The sequence below is a fragment of the Python bivittatus genome, unplaced genomic scaffold (genome assembly GCF_059951505.1).
Source record: "Python bivittatus isolate LINGU-HERP-01145 unplaced genomic scaffold, Pbiv_v1 ctg000980_np1212, whole genome shotgun sequence".
NCBI classification, from domain to species: domain Eukaryota; kingdom Metazoa; phylum Chordata; class Lepidosauria; order Squamata; family Pythonidae; genus Python; species Python bivittatus.
The window spans coordinates 58512989-58530780 of NW_028277125.1; the positions used below are offsets into that span (position 1 = coordinate 58512989).

Genomic DNA, 17792 nt, shown 5'->3' on the forward strand with positions numbered 1-17792 from the left:
GAATTGACTGAAGGACTAGACAATTATTCAGTCTGATCTATATGTAAGTAAAAATGTTATATAAGTAAAAATTAGCACATTTGATTCAAAAGAGGAAACTTCTCTAAAATGAGGGAATTGGTAAAAAGGAAGTTGCATGAGAAATTAAGAGAGTAAAATCTGTCTGGAATACTTGAGAGTTATTCAAAACCACAGTAAAGGAAGCTTAGTTAGAATGTATACCACAAATCAGGAAAGTACCATGAAGGCAAAGTGGTCATGAGCAGGGTTAATAAATAGAAAACAAAAATGCAATTTAAAAAAGGAGAACAAAAGAGAGAACAAACTCACACATTAAGTAGCCAGTAAGATAAAATAGCAATAAAAACTGAGTAACTTTACAAGCAATAGTAACATGTGCATACATAGACACACACATACACTAGGCACATCACAAGTAGGAAAATGTATGGGGAAGTGTATTATTTTTGTTTCTTCAATTGATATCCTGGATTTATGCCTATATGAATAGCAGGGATGTGTAACCTGGACAGAGTTTTTGGAATTTTGAAAGGATATTGGAAGTGCTATGTTGCCATGTGAGTATGGCTTGTCTGCTTATTAAATGTTTGTATAAAATAAAAATTTAATATTGGTTGAGCAGAAAATGGCACCAGAAGAATTACCTGTTGGTATATTGATAGCCCAGCTGTACCTGACTTGTTGTTTCTTTGCATGAATTCTTCATGTGAAAAGGCTGACTTATATGTCCTGGACTTCAGTTTCTACTTAGCTACCTATTTTTATCCTCCAGAATCTCACAGCTGTATTTCAGAGTAGTGATATGACAGCTACTATATCCTCAGCTTCCTACTCTGCACTAAAGAAAATACCGCATACAATGCTGCAACTTTTTTTCCAACCAGAGATTGACTGAGTAGTCAACAAATCCATGAAAAGTCTCTTAATCCTCATAAATATCCTATTTCTAGATTCTCCATTTTCCATCTCTCATGGTATATCATCAGCTGTAGAATATTGATTGGTCCCCCAGAGGGAGGTTTCTTCTAATTTATCTTTTCTTATCTTTTCTCCTGCCACCCAAACGTTTATTTCTTACAGCATCATAAGAACCATCAGCATTGAGTTGTATCTCTATTACATCCTTGAATTATCATCAATGCACTATTATGTTGTAATTTTTACAGAGAGTGGCCAGCTCCTGATGGTAACAGATCTTTCTTACCTTTCTTAAAGATGAAGGTAATAATGGGCAGACCTTGCTTCGTGAGATTTAGTTTAATTTTTCAGTATAAGTAAATAAGGGCCGTTTTGAGCCAATAGCGAGGCCAGTATTGGACTCTGAATGGTTTTTAATCAACTCAGGTGGTAGGAAGTCTTCTCCTGGGGCTTTCCATGACTTAAGCTGACTGATTAATTTGGCTGTTTCTGAAATTGAGACAGGTGGCCAAGTGGGCAAACTGCTCACACTGTCAGTCCCTTAAGACTAAGTGAAGGTTTTCACCCAAATAGAATTCAGAAAAACGGTCCTCCCAAAAGACAAGTGGGATGAGTCATACAAAATAGAGTGACTCAGTGTTCAGAACTGGCGCAACTAATCTCCAGAAGGTCATTGAGTCATTTGCTCTTGCTGCCATTATCAGTTGCTGCCAAGCGTCTTTGTCAGCCTTTCTCTTTTTTGCTGTTAGTAGGGACTTACACTGTTTTTTCTTATAGTGATACAGTCAAGTAGATGATATGCTGGGGATTTTTCCTGTTTAAGTAGGGAGTATGTAGGGGATTTTCTCTGTACATGTATCAGTTGGAGCCTCCCTAGCGCATTTTTATTTGTAATAAAATAGTGTTTAGATTGAGTGCAATTAAAAAGTTGCTCATTTTTGTTATTGGAGACTATTAAGTGTTGATATATTTAGGTTAAATTTTCATAGCCCATGATACTTTTTTTCATTTAATTGATTTGTGATGATGAAGGAAGAAATTACTTAGAATTCAGAAAGTTGGCAATTAACTCTTGTTGACCACTTTATATAAGAAGGCCATATATCGGCATTAATATAAGCCTAAATAAGGAAATGGAAAATAGGAGATGGGTCTCAAGTTCAAAACTAGGGGCATATGGTTGCTATCTGCACAGTTCTCAGTGGTGAATCTTTAAATTTACAAAATTCTGAATCAGTCCTACATAATTACTATATAGCTGATTGTGCTTGTTTTGTTCTTGTATTCAGTATGTAAATTCTATTGTATAGTCCTCACTAATTACATTATTTGAGATGTAAAATTTAATGATGGTCTCCTAGAACCATCATTGCCTACTTGTCTTTGGATATTAAAAGTTTAAGTTCAATGTAACATAGGGGATATTGCTGAATTTTTAGAGAAAGTGCTATCGTGTGGGCCCAGTTTTTCACTGAAGCCTCCATTTAATATTACATGATATCTTAGATGGCTAGGTATAGAGTTTTCAATGTAGATTTATCAGTAATGCCAAAAGTGTTTAATTTGAGACAAGTATATATGGGTGGGATAAATTAACAAATTAATTAATTAATTAATGTGTGCCACTTTATATGTGATCTATATAACATTGAACTTAAACCTTTAATATCCAAAGACAAGTAGGCAATTTGCTTCTAGAGCATCATTAGTAAATTTTTATTTACTAATAATCTGTAAAGAGTTTGTGGATTCATACAGGTAGAGGAGTGCTAAACATTTGAAATTCAAAACAGTTCAGAACTGGCTGTTTTCAATCTTACTGGAAGTATTTCAATCTCAAAATACTTCCAGTATAGTCAGAATGGTGTCAGAGTACTTCCAATGAGGGTAATTTCAAATTAGAAATAACTGTTTCACACTCAAAACATTTGAATTTAAATAGTTTGCACAGCCCTGCAAACTATACTCCATGTTCAGGAGAAGCATAATATATTTTTATATTATAGTAATTAATAAGGGCCACTGCTGAAACTCAGATGCCTTTATATTATACTAAGTAGCAAAGTCATGAAAATGGCCTACATATTGTTGTTATTATTGGGTAGAATGTGAGGGTGAGGATGATGCGGGGAGAAGCACTTGAGTCATACATGTGGTTATATAGCCAAGCTTTAAAATGCCTTTTAAAAATAAGTGACATTTCTGACCAATCAAGATTTAAACTACAGAGGAAAAGACTTTTTTTTTTTTTTAATGTGAAATCCTCTCCCATTATCATAATCTCATACTTTTGGTAGCTCATTTGGACAAGTATGTTTTGAACCAGAACCTACACTATCCTGTCTGCAATATAGTACTTTTTAATGAATGTAACTGCAGTTTTTATTATCTTCATAATTGTTCTAACTAAATAACTTCTCAGGAATAAAATTGCTTCCTCCCTTTAATATAGGCAAATTGCAATTTTGTGTGCAACTCTTTAGGTCATGGTGATATTTTATGACAAGTGTTTTTTTTTTCCTCTCTCTCTCTCCTCTCTCCAGGTCAGGAAGATCCTAACAGCTTGCGGTATAAATACAATTTTATTGCAGATGTGGTGGAGAAAATAGCACCAGCTGTTGTTCATATAGAATTGTTTCACAGGTAAACGAGATACTCAAACTGCATTGTTTGTCCTGATCATTCTGTGGATTTTGACGATAACGTTATTTTAAATTAACATTTTATGATGCTCTTAAGTACTTTACACCTTTTTGAAAAATGCAGTGATCTACATGTTTTGAAAATGTTGAGTATGTAAGGAATCACAGAACTTGGCAGCACAGCATAACATACCAGAGATGCAGAGGGTTGCTTTCATCTTCAGAAATTAATTTACTTCTTGATATTGGTATTATCTTTCAGATTGCCCTTTACAAAGAGGGAACTTGCTGTTGCCAGTGGCTCAGGGTTCATAGTTTCTGAAGATGGACTGATCGTTACAAATGCTCACGTGGTTACCAATAAGAACAGAGTGAAAGTGGAGCTGAAGAATGGTGTGACGTATGAAGCTAAAATTAAGGATATTGATGAGAAAGCAGATATTGCACTAATAAAAATAGATACTCAGGTGAGTTTATATTAAGCAAAATATTTCAGGTGCCTCTACTCTCTGGAGAATAGCCGCATATCCTTGTTAAAAATAATATTGAAAAGCAATGGACTTGAATAAATCTCAGTGGTTTATTAACAAACGTCTGTTTATTTAAGGCTGCCCACTCATCAGCAACTCTGGGCAGTATCCATGCAATTAAGCTTAGGATTTTAATATTGGGATGGAGGTAACATGTCTCAGTGTGATGTTTTGCAATTTCGGCTGGTTATTAGAAGATTTAAAGATTTAGAACCTTGTGGGATTGCAAATCACCAGATCTAACCATATTGTATATTAAAACATGAACTCCTTTCCTTTCCCTTGTATCTGTAGTCATATCCCCTTATCCAAAAACAGGAAATATAAATTCAAGAACCAGATATTTGGGCCTTTCTTATCTGTTTTTTTCCCCACCTAGAACAGAAGGAATGGTTTAATGAGTTAGAAAAACACATACAGTAATTGCTGTCCTGGCATTAATTCAGTCTTGCCATTTACTTATTGACTAAAATAATACAATTCCATGTATTATTTCCATTCCATTAATTAAAAGTAAAAGTTTGTATTTTACAAACAAAACAAACAAGTATTACACATCTGATGAACTAAGAAGTTATTACAGAAGGATAATAATGGGAAATACTGTTCAAGTAGACCACTTGCAAGAAAGAAACACAGGCAGTAGTCCTCAGGGCATGGTTATACATTCCTTATTTTGGATTTGAATACACTCTTGCAGAATGTTCTGCAATCCATATGTCAAAAGGACTTCCAGTAGACCAGGAGATTATTTCTCTGGGATCGAGGCAAGCAGAACACTGCATGGTGGCTTTTTAATAAGGGGTCATCTGAAATACAGGTAGTCCCTAGTTTAAGAATGAGTTCCGTTCCCAAGGTCTGTCCTTAAGTCAAATTTGTATGTAAGCTGGAACAGTATTATTGTATAATACTGTATTATAGTATTGTGTAATGAACTTGAACCATTGTGTATTTAACTCTAATTTTGCTACAGTACGCTCCATTTTTAACTATGGATTGTCCTTAAACTGGGCATTCTTAACCCAGGGACTGTAAAAAGATACTTTCTATGCCTGAGGGGACTTTCCCTTTTATTCTTCTCCAGAGCAAGAGTCCAGCCAGGGGTACAGTCTGTTCCTATGCAAATATGTCCTAATTCTAAAATTTGGCCTTGGGAAGCAGAATGCATAATTAAGTATAACTCAGTCACTTTGGAAATCATCTTCTGGCATAGGTTTGATAGCTGTTTGAAATGTAACATTTGTGTTTGTTCTACAGCGGCCTGGTTTTCATGTGGCTTGTCATTAAATTCATGAGTTAGAGTTGTCATTAAATTCATGCTATTTCAAAGCTTTTTAATGCACTGCTGGTGTGCATGTGCTTGTCATATTTGAAAAGATGAACTGCTTTTTTTTCCACTGCTACATATTTCAGGAAATGGAACACACAGGTACACAAATCCTTATTCCAGAATTTCAAATCCTGAAGGGGTATTCAGCAACTGTTAAGCAGCTTAATCATTATTATATAAGTTGAATGGCTTTTTGGATACATGGCATAAACTTATTGGATATACATGCAGAGGAATTTTCATAGGGAAGAACATAGATTGAAATAAAAATGCAAAATAATTGATATTAGCTTGATGTTATTCATTATTTTATGCCTGTACAAGAGGAAACAAATTTACCATCACTGTCCCAAAATAGGCAGAATAATAAGCTTTAATCTCCGCTTCACCGACCTTGACACAAGTTTCATAGATTCTCCCAGATTTAAATTTTGCTTCAATTGTTTATAAAGAAGTGGCCTAGGCAATGCTCGGAAGAGATATATTTGGGAGCAATCATGGCTCTGCATTTTCCAGAGTGCCTAGGGCAGAATGCCAGGAAAAAGACTCTATCACAGTGCTGTGGAATTCATGGGAATCTATTACAGTCTAAGGATAGACCATATTAATATTTCTTGAAATCTAAATCTCAACTAGATCATGACAGAGAGAGAAATGTCAATTTTTTTAACTTTCAGAACACTATCTTCTTGTCCAGTTGAAAAAATTAACCAGTTAATCAATTATCTGGTATTGTATTTGTTGGACTAACAGTGTTCCCAGGATTGGCATAGTGGCATTAAAACTTCCTGAACCAGTGACTTCAGCATGGAAATCTAGTTAACCAGCATTCTGGGAATCCTCAACACAAAATGTGACACAATCTCTATTGATTCAAGCAAAAACACTGATTAGAAAAGGATTGGATGGTACACCAGCTTAATTCCTAATACGTTCTCACTATACAACAGAATACAATTGCTCAACACTGGTACTTGAAAGAGAGAGTGGAGAAGTTGGTTATATTAGGTTAGGGCAGGAGTAGACAAACATTTGGAGCTAGTAGATACATTTGGAATTTTGAGAGCTTGATGTGGGCAATATTACAAAATCACTTTCATGGGGAAAGTATTCATAAATGGATACTAAAATGGTTGTAGCCAGCACAAATCAACCATTTACCAAAAGGCAAATACAGTACATTTTCTACCAACCGAACTTCTCTTTTATAGAAAAGTAGTAATTATCAAAGCATTGGCAGCAGCTACTCACATTTATTTTCTTATCTAGGGCTTTGAGGCATTCTTGTGAATCAAGATGGCAAGCTATTGCTGCATGAACTCACCCCCCCTTCCCCTGGCCACACGTTTGTTACACCATGTGACCACTCTAAAAAGACCCTGCTCTCCGCTGACATCATCCAAATGATGGTAGTTTCCTGCATATATTTGCACATTTGGCATGAATGTTTGCAGGAAAAAAAGTCTCATGTGTACAACCGTATATATCAATGTTTAGGCAGGAAGCCAATGGAACTTGACTGGAAAGTTCACATGGACAGTGAACATTTTGCTTTCAGTAATGCCTGAATGGGGTGAAAACCTTTTCTAGCTATGCAGAGATTACAAGGGATGATATTTAACTGACTGTGGTAGATATTATGAGACTGAGTTTTGGCAAAGATGAATGGAGGAAATAAGTAGACAGACACATACAGTAGCCGAGTTCAGCAATTTCCTTTTAAGCATTGTTTCCTGAATTATTTCATGCATTGTTTCTGGAACCAGAGAAATGATGTGCTGCAGGAAATTCTTCAATCTATCTAATTCAAGCGAAGTTATATACAGTCACATTATTCTTTTTAGGTGTTCTTATGCCCAAGCAAGAAGATGTATACTGAATGGTTTTAAAACCTTTTAATTTTATACATGGTATGCAAACTATTAAACAGTGTTATGCTTTGTAAGGGGCTTTGTTCAATAAGCTGTTCCTTATAAGGGACATATTTTTCAAAAAATTTTTTTTAAGAAATATTAGAAAAATTAAACATGATTGAATAGTGGAGTGAAAATGTCTACATGTTAAAAAGTAGTTGCTTACTGTTTTATACTGCTTTTAATGTTTTCTGAAGTTGATGCTCTGCTGTTTAGTGAGTTAAAATTATGTGCAACAGAAATTTGACAAGCTGTATGAATGAAACATTGTCTTTTTATGATTTTCCATAACTAGAATATTTTAATATGCTTGAATAGTTGTTGAATATATCCATTTTATCATTCTTTTTCTGCAGCATATTTTCCATCTCCCTTCAGATAACAAAAATATGAGGATATGAAATATCTGGGTCAAAATGTGTGAAGACATGTTGTAAGATTTCATGATATTGAAATTTCAAAAACAGTTATGTTCTTATTTCCTCACGCATACAATTATCCTTTAACTTGTGGCTAAGAATAGGATACTTTAAAAAAAAAACAGGAAAAGAAATTAAATGAAGAATTGAGTTACAGGCTGTAGTAGAATGAACTGGTTTCTACTGATTAATCTGTTTTTCCCTCAGAAAAGTTTTTAGTGTAAATTAGAAACAGATTTTTTAGGACTTTCTGTAAGGTTGTGCTATAATATACATTGAGATAGACTGCACCGTGGGCATCGGCAGAGGGTAAGGATGAATCAAATGACAAATGACATCCCAATGCAAACTTTTGTACGCGCCTCATGATATCTCATGTAAGCATGTTTAGGTGAAGCTTGCATTGTGACATCATGATGCCCATTCCATCATTTTGACAACATTTCACCTTGCTGGGATGCTCCTGGCTGTAATACTGGGTTTGAAAGAGGGTTCTTTATAAATGCTTACTGAAGAAAGAGAGACAAGATAATTTTTGGAAGTCAGTGATGCAAGGAAAAACCCAGAAAATGAAGGAATCAGCTGCAGTGTACTCCACAAAGCGTCACTGTTAAGGCAGGCAAATGATCCCTCTAATTCTAGTCAAATTAGTAACTCTTCAATTCAATGTGAAATTACCTGTTGGTATTTCTGTTCATTATTTTGTTATATTTGTTACTATTCACTTGCTTCAGAAGGAATCATAAATAGCCCCCTCAGTATACAGTATACCCTATTTCATTTCAAGGGAATCTTCTTCACAGGAATCAAACTACTATATTGAGCAAAACTCTTTTTACTTTTAATCAAATACAGTATTTGTATAAATGGAAATTGTACTTAATGTAATTTTCATACTTTGGAGCAGATAGAGTAGCTTTTCCAAAGGAAGGTCTGATGTTTGGGATACACTAGGAGTTTTGCTAAATACTGGTACACACCCCATTAGATGGTTTTGTTTTTGTGTTTACATATTGGGGCTGCCTGCTTATTACACCATGCTTCACCTTCTAATTCTCATGGATCATGGTATTATAATATACAGTGGTACCTCGGTTCACGAACTTAATTCGTTCCGTGACTTTGGTCGTGAACCGAATTGGTCGTGAACTGAATCAAATTTTCCCATAAGGTTCAATGTAAATACAGTTAATCCGTTCTGACCCCTCTGAATTTGGTCGCCAACCGATTTTTGATCGCGTCCCGAATCAAATTTCCCCATAAGGTTCAATGTAATTACAGTTAATCCGTTCTGAACCATATGTTTTGTTTTGTTTTTAACCGCAAAAATATGACACAAAGTACAGCACGAAGAGAGAGAAAGCTAACCTTGCTCGACGCGACTTCTGGTGTGGAGGACAGGAAGGCGGGTGGGGAGGCGGATATTGCTTGGAGGGAGAGTCCCCCTCCCTACAGGAAGCCGCAACCACGTGTCACGGGAGGGAAAATGGCCGCAGATCCTGTTCGTAACCCGATCCGGCGTTCACGAACGGAGGCAAAATTTTGCGAACGGAGCTGTTCGTGAACCGAATTGTTCGTGAACAGAAGCGTTTGTGAACCAAGTTACCACTGTACTTACTGTGCTGTTACTATTTTATAGGGATAGAAGTGGAATAGTGCAAGGATAGCACAGTGTCCTTGTCAGATTTCAAGGCTTAATGAAGGTTTTCTGTTTCTTCAGCAAAATAACTGGACAAAAAGCCATCAGGAATACAAGTCATATCCTGTGATTCCACTGTGGCTAGTTAAAGGCCAAAACAAATAGAACTGAGTGGACCTCCCACACTGAAGCTGCCAAGGTAGAAATAAGTATACATAGTCTGAGTAAGAGGCTAAGAAATTCTCACAGTTTACCACCAGCTGCCTTTTTTATTATTAACTTGGGTAGCTTATCTAGGGAAAACATGACAGTTTAGACTTAGAATCTCTGTAACTGTCATCCAGAAATAACACTTGATACAGAAATCTAACAAGAATTTGTCAACTAGTTAACTCAGATTTAATCATAAGAAAGAATAAGAAGAGTTATCTCTTTGCATTTTAGAAATTCTCAGAAATGTACAGTACCTTAAATTGCTTTGCTGTTGGTGTTATTTTCCTGTCTTGGTTTAATTGAATTGGTGAGGAGGGGGCAATTAATATCACTGAAAATGTTTTTATAAGCTTGTACATTTATTAAGTTTATAGCAGGTGACAGCACTTAGCTGGACTCAAAAGCTAAGCAGGGCCTAGACTGGTTAGTATTTATATGGGCAACATCCAGGAACACCAGAGCTGTAGGCAAGATATTCCAAAGCAAAGCAGTGGCAAACTGTTTCTGTATTGCCACCAAGAAAGCTATGTGACCTTGTTTTGTAAAGTCACCAGGAGTTGAATTTGAAAGAAGTTATACTTTTCTATTTATTAAACTTCAGCAGATTAAGTGTTCTAATCTTGGATATAAATTGCTTGCTTTGAAAAGCAATACTTTACATATATGTTTAGCTATTCTGTATCAGTATTTATATACATACATACAGTTCAAAGGTATGTACTTCCTGATAATAATAATATATCTCCAGCCAGAGACATAGAAGTAAGTACAGGTATTAACAAGGGAAAATATTGGCAACTAAATACACAGACAATGGCTGGTTTTGAATGATTTATTATTATGAAAGTAAATGTAAGTAAGCATTTGGCTTACATGCTCTCCTCTCATTCCTCAAATATGAGGAATTTGGAAACATTAGTTTCAATTTTTTTATTGGACTATACATTAGAATTATGTAATAACCTGACATACTGCAGTTAATCTTACATGGTTTACTGAAATGCATATAAGTACATATGGTTTATTTGGACTTGCTTTAAGCTGACTAGTGTCAGTAGACCATAATTGAACTTAATCTTACCTTTTAAGCTTCAGTCACATCATATTTGAAAAATAAAACTTATGATTTATTGTGGCAGTGTGAAAGTAGGAGGAAGAATGCTTGTCTAGGGAGGCCTTGCATCCTCATAACAATAAAACATAGTTCATTACCCAACAACAGTCATAAATACCACCATTCAGACTGTACATTGTTAATTCAAAATGCACTACAGTGTCAACTAATAGGATCTAATTGCAGAAAGGAGAAACTTTTATTTATTTGCAGAATCTGAATGGAAACATACATACTTGCCATTTATACAATATGGCCTTTCTCAATATGTCATTCTTTAAGATGTTCTGTTACAACTCCAATAATTCTCATGCCTTTTTCAACACATATAGAGGGCATTGACTTGTGTAAGGCTTATTAACAATAGCATACTAAAGGCCAAATGCTTTCAGCTACTCGTATGCTTACTGGCAATCTCTCTCTTTACTCATTTTCTGCTCAGATTTACTTTGAAGGAGGCCTAAGACTTCTGATGTGTTTAATAATCACCATTACCACAATATACAAATAAAAAAAAAATGCCTTCTGAAATTGTGGCATAACTTTTTTCCTTCAAAGACTGTTCCATTAGATGTCTTAAAACCACCATAAGGTAAACACATGAAATGAAACTTTCTGAAGTTTGGTTATATCTTTTTGGGTCAAGATCACGTCCAATGTTTTGTAAAAGACATTTCTGAAATGCAACTTAATTTATCTTCATAACTGCCATTTATTAACATACTTATGAATAAACACGTACAGTTTGCTTTACTGCTTTCCACCGGCTGTGTACACAGGAAAAAATTTCATATTCCCTCTGGCCGCACAAACACAGAAACCACAGAGCTAGAGAAACCAAGCAAACCACATGAACTGAGCAGACAAACAGATGGGCAAGAGAGAAATGGGGAGGGTAAAAGTTCACATTTCTTTCCATTCCTAGTCAGTAAGGGAATGTGCAGAACAAGACAACGGTCAGGATAAACTGGATTCGGCCTTCAGTGTACCATCACCCTCTATAGGAAATGGAGCAGCTCCCGTCCCCCTATCCTTAGGGGAATTCTGCTTTCATTAAACATAATTATTTTTCCTTATTATTATAGATTCCTTATGTACCATGGGTATTTTATTGCATGATGTACCATTTGACTTTAAAGTGGGATTTTTTTTTTCTTTTGTAGATTTAGGATTTGATCTATAAAATTGTGAATTTATTGCAGGCTTCTAAAAATTGAAGCTGGAAGTGTATTGCAGCTTTTGGCATGCTATTTAAAAAATAACACAGTGTTCCTGCCTTAAGATAGAGAGGCCTGTCAAAAGCTGACTTCCCTTACCCTGAGAAGTTGCTGCCCAAAGTTACTGCTGCTTCCTCTTGTGCAAGTCACTGCCAGTGGATGTCTTGATTGCTGTGGGGTCGGGAAGATTGGATGGGATATTGTGACAAAACAAGAGTTTTGCATAGAGTGACCTCTGAATGCTTCTATCTCTTTTTATCTATGAATATCAAGATGACTTTGATTTTCAGCTTGCAGCAGGAATGGTTTATATTTCAATTTTCTTCAAAATGGTAAAGTCTTATCAGGGATTTCGTGGGGTCACGGTGTACTGATATTAATGATAGAAGTGCAGTTGCGTACCAACTTTTTGCTTGGGTAAAAGCTCATCGCGATAGTAAACCTCAAAACCATGGGGAGCTTGTCAGTTTGGGATAAGCTCTCAACAGCATTGGTTCCCATTAATGCAAATGGGAATCACACCTACATTATATTCATTCCAGTGACTGCTAGTCAAGGAAGTTTCTGTTATTCCAAATGTATCTTTCTTGGGCCTTTCCTTGTGAGGAAAGTTCAGATGATGAATTAACTAGTTCAGATAAGTTCTGAGATGTATATTGTCCTTCTTGAATAAGAAGATGAAGGGAAAAAACATTAAAAACAAATCTGAACCCAAACTCATCAATACAGAGATGGCAGATGACAGTATTCTTTCCTTGCAGCTGCAGCAATAACATACACTGTTATTTCAAAAAGATTTACTTTGTTTAGAAACTGGGAGAAGGGATCTGTCAACTTATTAAGGCAGAGTGGTAGTTACAATTAATTAGTTAAATAAACTTAAAGGAGTGCATTCTTGAAAATTTGCCTATGCCAATTAATGTACAGCTGAGTCACATTAGAATAAGGAGATAGGCAAAATACCAGGATTTTGCTAGCTTTATTTCATTTTCATCTAATTTTTTATAATTCAGGTTTTTTTAATGTTATTAACTCTTACATGGAATAAAAGCATGCCCTTAGATTTTTTTTTTACATAAGCTTTTGTTTATAAAACTAATTATTCATAAGTGCTATTTTTGACTGGATTCACACATTTTGTTAAGTTGTAGCTTGCTTATCTGTGGTTTCTTTCGTCAGCCATTAGTGCCTGGGTTTATACATTACACTAATTCATAAACCATAGTTTTCAACCTGAAATGACACAATAGGCTAAACACAGTGACAGAGTATGACATGTGAGCTCATTCTGTTACTCTGTCAAAATGTATTCTAGTCTAGCAAAGGCTTTGGATTCAAACTTATGATTTATGCCTTACATTGGCAAAGAGTGATATGAATATGATAACTGGCCCAATGGTTCAGAATTTGGCAATGAATGGGCAAAATAGGGCAGTTGCCCCAGGTGGCAGATACTGGAAGGTGACCACAAGATGCTTGAGAAGAGTTGGGGGCTACTGTTCTGTGTCCCCAAAGGTAGCCTGCTGCTTTCAGGAATAGTAGATGATGTTGCTCCATCATCCCTGTTGAAGAATATTTCAGTAGAGCTGACTAGTGTACAAAGAATGGGGGTGGCAGTGACATTCTTATTTCAGGCTGTGGGTGCATCATCACAGGGGTTACTTCTGAACAGCTTTATAAATCTGAATTACACTACCTGTTTTTCTCAGTATTGAGTGATAGTTGATAGTGCCAACAATTTTGGACAATTGCACATGTGTTAACAGCTTTGTGCTTCATATGTCTAACTCTAGGTATCAGTCTTTTTGTTGAAACTCTGTGCTCAGAAACATTTCCATATGGAGGTAATGTTTAAATCATATTAGTCTTCAGATAATTAATGTGGAAGAGAGAATTGTGGTGCAAACAAGCATGTTGGCAAATGTAGATTTTATGTTATTATGGCAAACTAATTCAACCTCTTTAAAATTCATGTGTGAAAGCACTCTAACTTAGATTTTGCCATATTTGTATGGTTTGATTCAACTTTTGAGCGCAATTAGATTGTTATTAAAATAAAGGGAAGGCTTCTTAGTTTACAAAAATTGATATTTGCCATGCTGATAGAGGATTAAGGTAATTAGGCAAATGAACATCTGATATGCAATTATTTGAGGATAGATCCCTTAAAAAATCTTTCTCTTCTAGAAACTTCCTGTATACTACACATTCGCAAAACTATATTTTAAAACTTCTGCTGAGGGAGGAATTTTTTTGCAACTGATTTTGTTTTAATCCCACAAAAGAGAAGGCTATCTGTTTCCAGAAGGCATGTTGAATCACCCAAATGATCATAAGCCAACTCATACAGTACTTGGCTTTGAACTAACATTTCACCAATACTGGCCTCAACTTGAAGACTCAGCACAACTGCAAATAATTGCATTACTCATCAACTATTTATTATAAATCTCCTTTCTCTTGCCAGAAATAACTCGAGGATGTGTAAATGTAAGTCTGTATCAGGAAATATATTACTTTTATCAGGGTTTGATCTGATATTATTTTTGACAAATTATCCCAAATCTCTAACAGCAAATTTTCTTGCTGTAGTAGTTTAATAGAAAGGATATATATTATATTTAGGTTGCTTGAATTACCCATGAATGGACAAATGCCACCAGTCAGAGGCCATTATGGAACAAGTACTTTTCCTATAGCAATTGGACTTCGTTTTTGCTGATAGAATATGATTGTATTTGTTTCCCTTGCTTAATTTACCAGATAAAATAGTTTATTATTTTTCTCTTTTTTCCCCTAGCATATCTACTGGACAAAGTCATGGGTTGAGACAGAAGGTGCTGACTTACTCTTTAAGGATGGCACTTACCCTGATGGTTCAGTCTTAGTCTGTAAATTCTTTTCTCTCTTCCTGAGCTCAAAATCTATTCAAGCTATCATTTGAAGAATCATAATGTCTAAACCAAACTTTTTGATCAGTCCACAGCTCTAGTTCCAGATAAAGCAACACAGCAGCAGAATGAAATTCAAATGAGTTCTTTTGATACTGTTTATATATATATCCCTTCACCCTCAACTTTCAGTTTTGCACTCATAATTTTGCCTCAGTTATGTATGTATGCTTGTGATAATGGTTTTCTGTTCAAGTCCGCAGTGGAAAAATAAGGTTTAAAGGAGGTATATATGTATATGTCAGTCCCCACTCCCATCCATTTGTTTTACATTCATGAGTTTGAAGTTATTTGCTTTTTTCTTACTGTGGGTTTAGGATCCACTTACCACTAGCTCTAAGTGCTGTAAACTAAGCTCTACTTCGATGTCTGTGCTCTTATTGTTTTATGTTGATTTTTATCTTCTCTACTTTCAGGGAAAGCTTCCAGTTCTCCTTCTTGGACGTTCAGCAGAGTTACGGCCTGGTGAATTTGTGGTTGCAGTTGGAAGTCCATTTTCTCTTCAAAATACAGTGACTACTGGGATTGTTAGCACCACACAGCGAGGAGGCAAAGAACTGGGACTTAGAAACTCTGATATGGACTACATCCAAACAGATGCCATTATCAATGTAGGACACATTTTATAAATCTTTTATCTTAAATGCAGACTTCTATACTAAAAGAATATGGCACCACTGCTTCTTCTAGGATGGCATTTTTTTTTTCTTTGCTTTCCAGTCTAGTCTGTAGCATTCTGTTTTCTTGTGGCCTCTCATCCCACTTCTGACCCTACTTAGCTTTTCAAGATTTGATGAACAAGGAGAACTTTTATTTTGCCTATCATGCTATTTTGGGGGGGGGGGTCTCTGGTGTCCTGGCCTATCTTTCAGATCAGTCACTTTTAACTCTTACTGTTCTTCAGGGTTTTGATAGTTTGTTGAGTGCTAATCCTCTCATGAGTATGTATGTGTTTAGGATGAGTTTTCATAGAGCAGTGCACTGATTATTGATAGTGCTGGAAGGATCTGTTAAATCTCAGTTAATCTTTACATTCTAGGCTAGTTATTCAACATAAGGATTTCTGCAATTCTTCTAGGAGATTAATTATCTCCAAAATTATACTGAGGAGACGATCCCAAAGAGTATATTCTTCCCATTTATAATGACCCTGTGTCTACCAACTCTTAGTTTCATGCTTTTAACCACATAATATACGCATGGATCTTAAGCTAAACATTGTCTTTCAAATAGAAGTACTACGCGTCAATCTGTCTGGAAGCACCTTAGGTTAGATTTATTCCATTTAGGTTTGATTATTTACCTCCGTGTGAAGATATGCTGTGAATAAATGTGAACACCATTTCTAGAATGCATTAGGTAGCAACTATATTTCAAAATGTAAAAGATATTTCTAAATCAGTGAAAATACAAGATTAAAAGGCATTTTTCTCCTAAATTTACAGTATGGAAATTCTGGAGGACCTTTAGTGAACCTGGTAAGTGTTTGTTTGTTTTTTCTTAATACTTTGAAGTTTTGGATTTTATAAAAAACTAGCACTCTCTTCCACATCCTCCCCAAATAATAGAGTTTATATTTATTTAATCACTCATTGTTGATTCTATGTGCTATCCTTGGAGTTCAGTATTCAGAACTGTACTATGTGCATATTTGAATGGAAATAAGAATATTTTTAGATTCTTACCTGTTTCTTAAACATTGTATTAGGCAGGTAACAAAATAAAGCCCCATACTCCTTATCTTACTTTATTCCTTTGTTCTTATGTTATTTAATGATTTTCCCCTATGATGTGTTGGCCCCCACATTAATTGAGTAAATCAAAATTAAGCAACTGGAAAGTATCAATGAGATGTTGATAACCTTATATTCCTTTTCATGTCACATTTATTGTGGCTAAATTACTGTGAACTACTGGTTCTCATCCTGATGCAGGAAATAGACTAACAAGTTATATAAATGGAAATGATATTGTTTGATCTCATAAGATTGTTAACATTTGGAGCCCAGTTATACTTGGCTGTTAAAACTTCCCTAAATTGATGCCATCCAAATGTATTGGACTTCAGTTCCTAGCATGCGGTTTCCCACTGGCCATTCTAAATGGGAAATCTCAGTTCAGCACATTTGGAGGGTACCAGTTTAGGAAAAACTAGCAAGTATGGTTCTGAGGAAATACGTGTCAAGAATATTTTTTCAGCCAGAAAGGTCTGCAGCCGTGCCTGATTTACATTAGTCCATTTTGTGATTGCAACACCTCCCTGAAGTTGGCAGGAAAAAGATCCAGCTGCACTCTAAAAGTGCAAAAGAAGCTAGAATTTATTTTGAAAGTAATATTCAATTTCTAGTTGAAAATCAATTTAGAACTATAGATGCTATATGATAATTAGATCATAGACAAGAATATTAGTTCAATTTACAGAATAGAAATTGTAGCCTTTATCTGAAGAGCTTATACTTACTTAACTATTCACATTACTACAGGATGGGGACGTGATTGGTATTAATACTCTGAAAGTCACTGCTGGAATCTCCTTTGCAATACCATCAGACAAAATTAAAAAATTCCTCACTGAATCACATGACCGACAATCTAAAGGTATTGTACTATATTATGCAATAGGGAAACGAAGTCAGAAGTCGGTGGGACTTAATTTTGGGAAGATAGTGGGCTTGAATTTTGAAAGGTCAGTTTCTAAACTCTGTCCACTTAATAAGCCAGTACATCATTGAAGGAACCATATCATCTGCTCCTTATGTAATACTGTATGCTGGTTTTTTGTTGTACTATTTATGTGAGGTAGCATTAAGATATTATATCTCAGCTGCTTATAAGATGGACCCATCTCCATCTATTTCCATTTCCTAGGCCCATTTCATGGCCCA

General features: G+C 35.5%; 1 protein-coding gene across 1 annotated transcript in view; it reads left to right on the forward strand.

Annotated features, from left to right (window-relative positions):
* Nucleotides 1-17792, forward strand: part of HTRA1 (HtrA serine peptidase 1) — a 43285-nt gene that overhangs the window by 15263 nt on the left and 10230 nt on the right. Inside the window, exons 2-6 of the mRNA XM_007439067.4 lie at nt 3483-3582; nt 3844-4048; nt 15324-15518; nt 16353-16385; nt 17391-17505. Coding sequence (XP_007439129.1) covers nt 3483-3582; nt 3844-4048; nt 15324-15518; nt 16353-16385; nt 17391-17505 — 648 coding nt within the window. The remainder of the gene's footprint in view (nt 1-3482; nt 3583-3843; nt 4049-15323; nt 15519-16352; nt 16386-17390; nt 17506-17792) is intronic.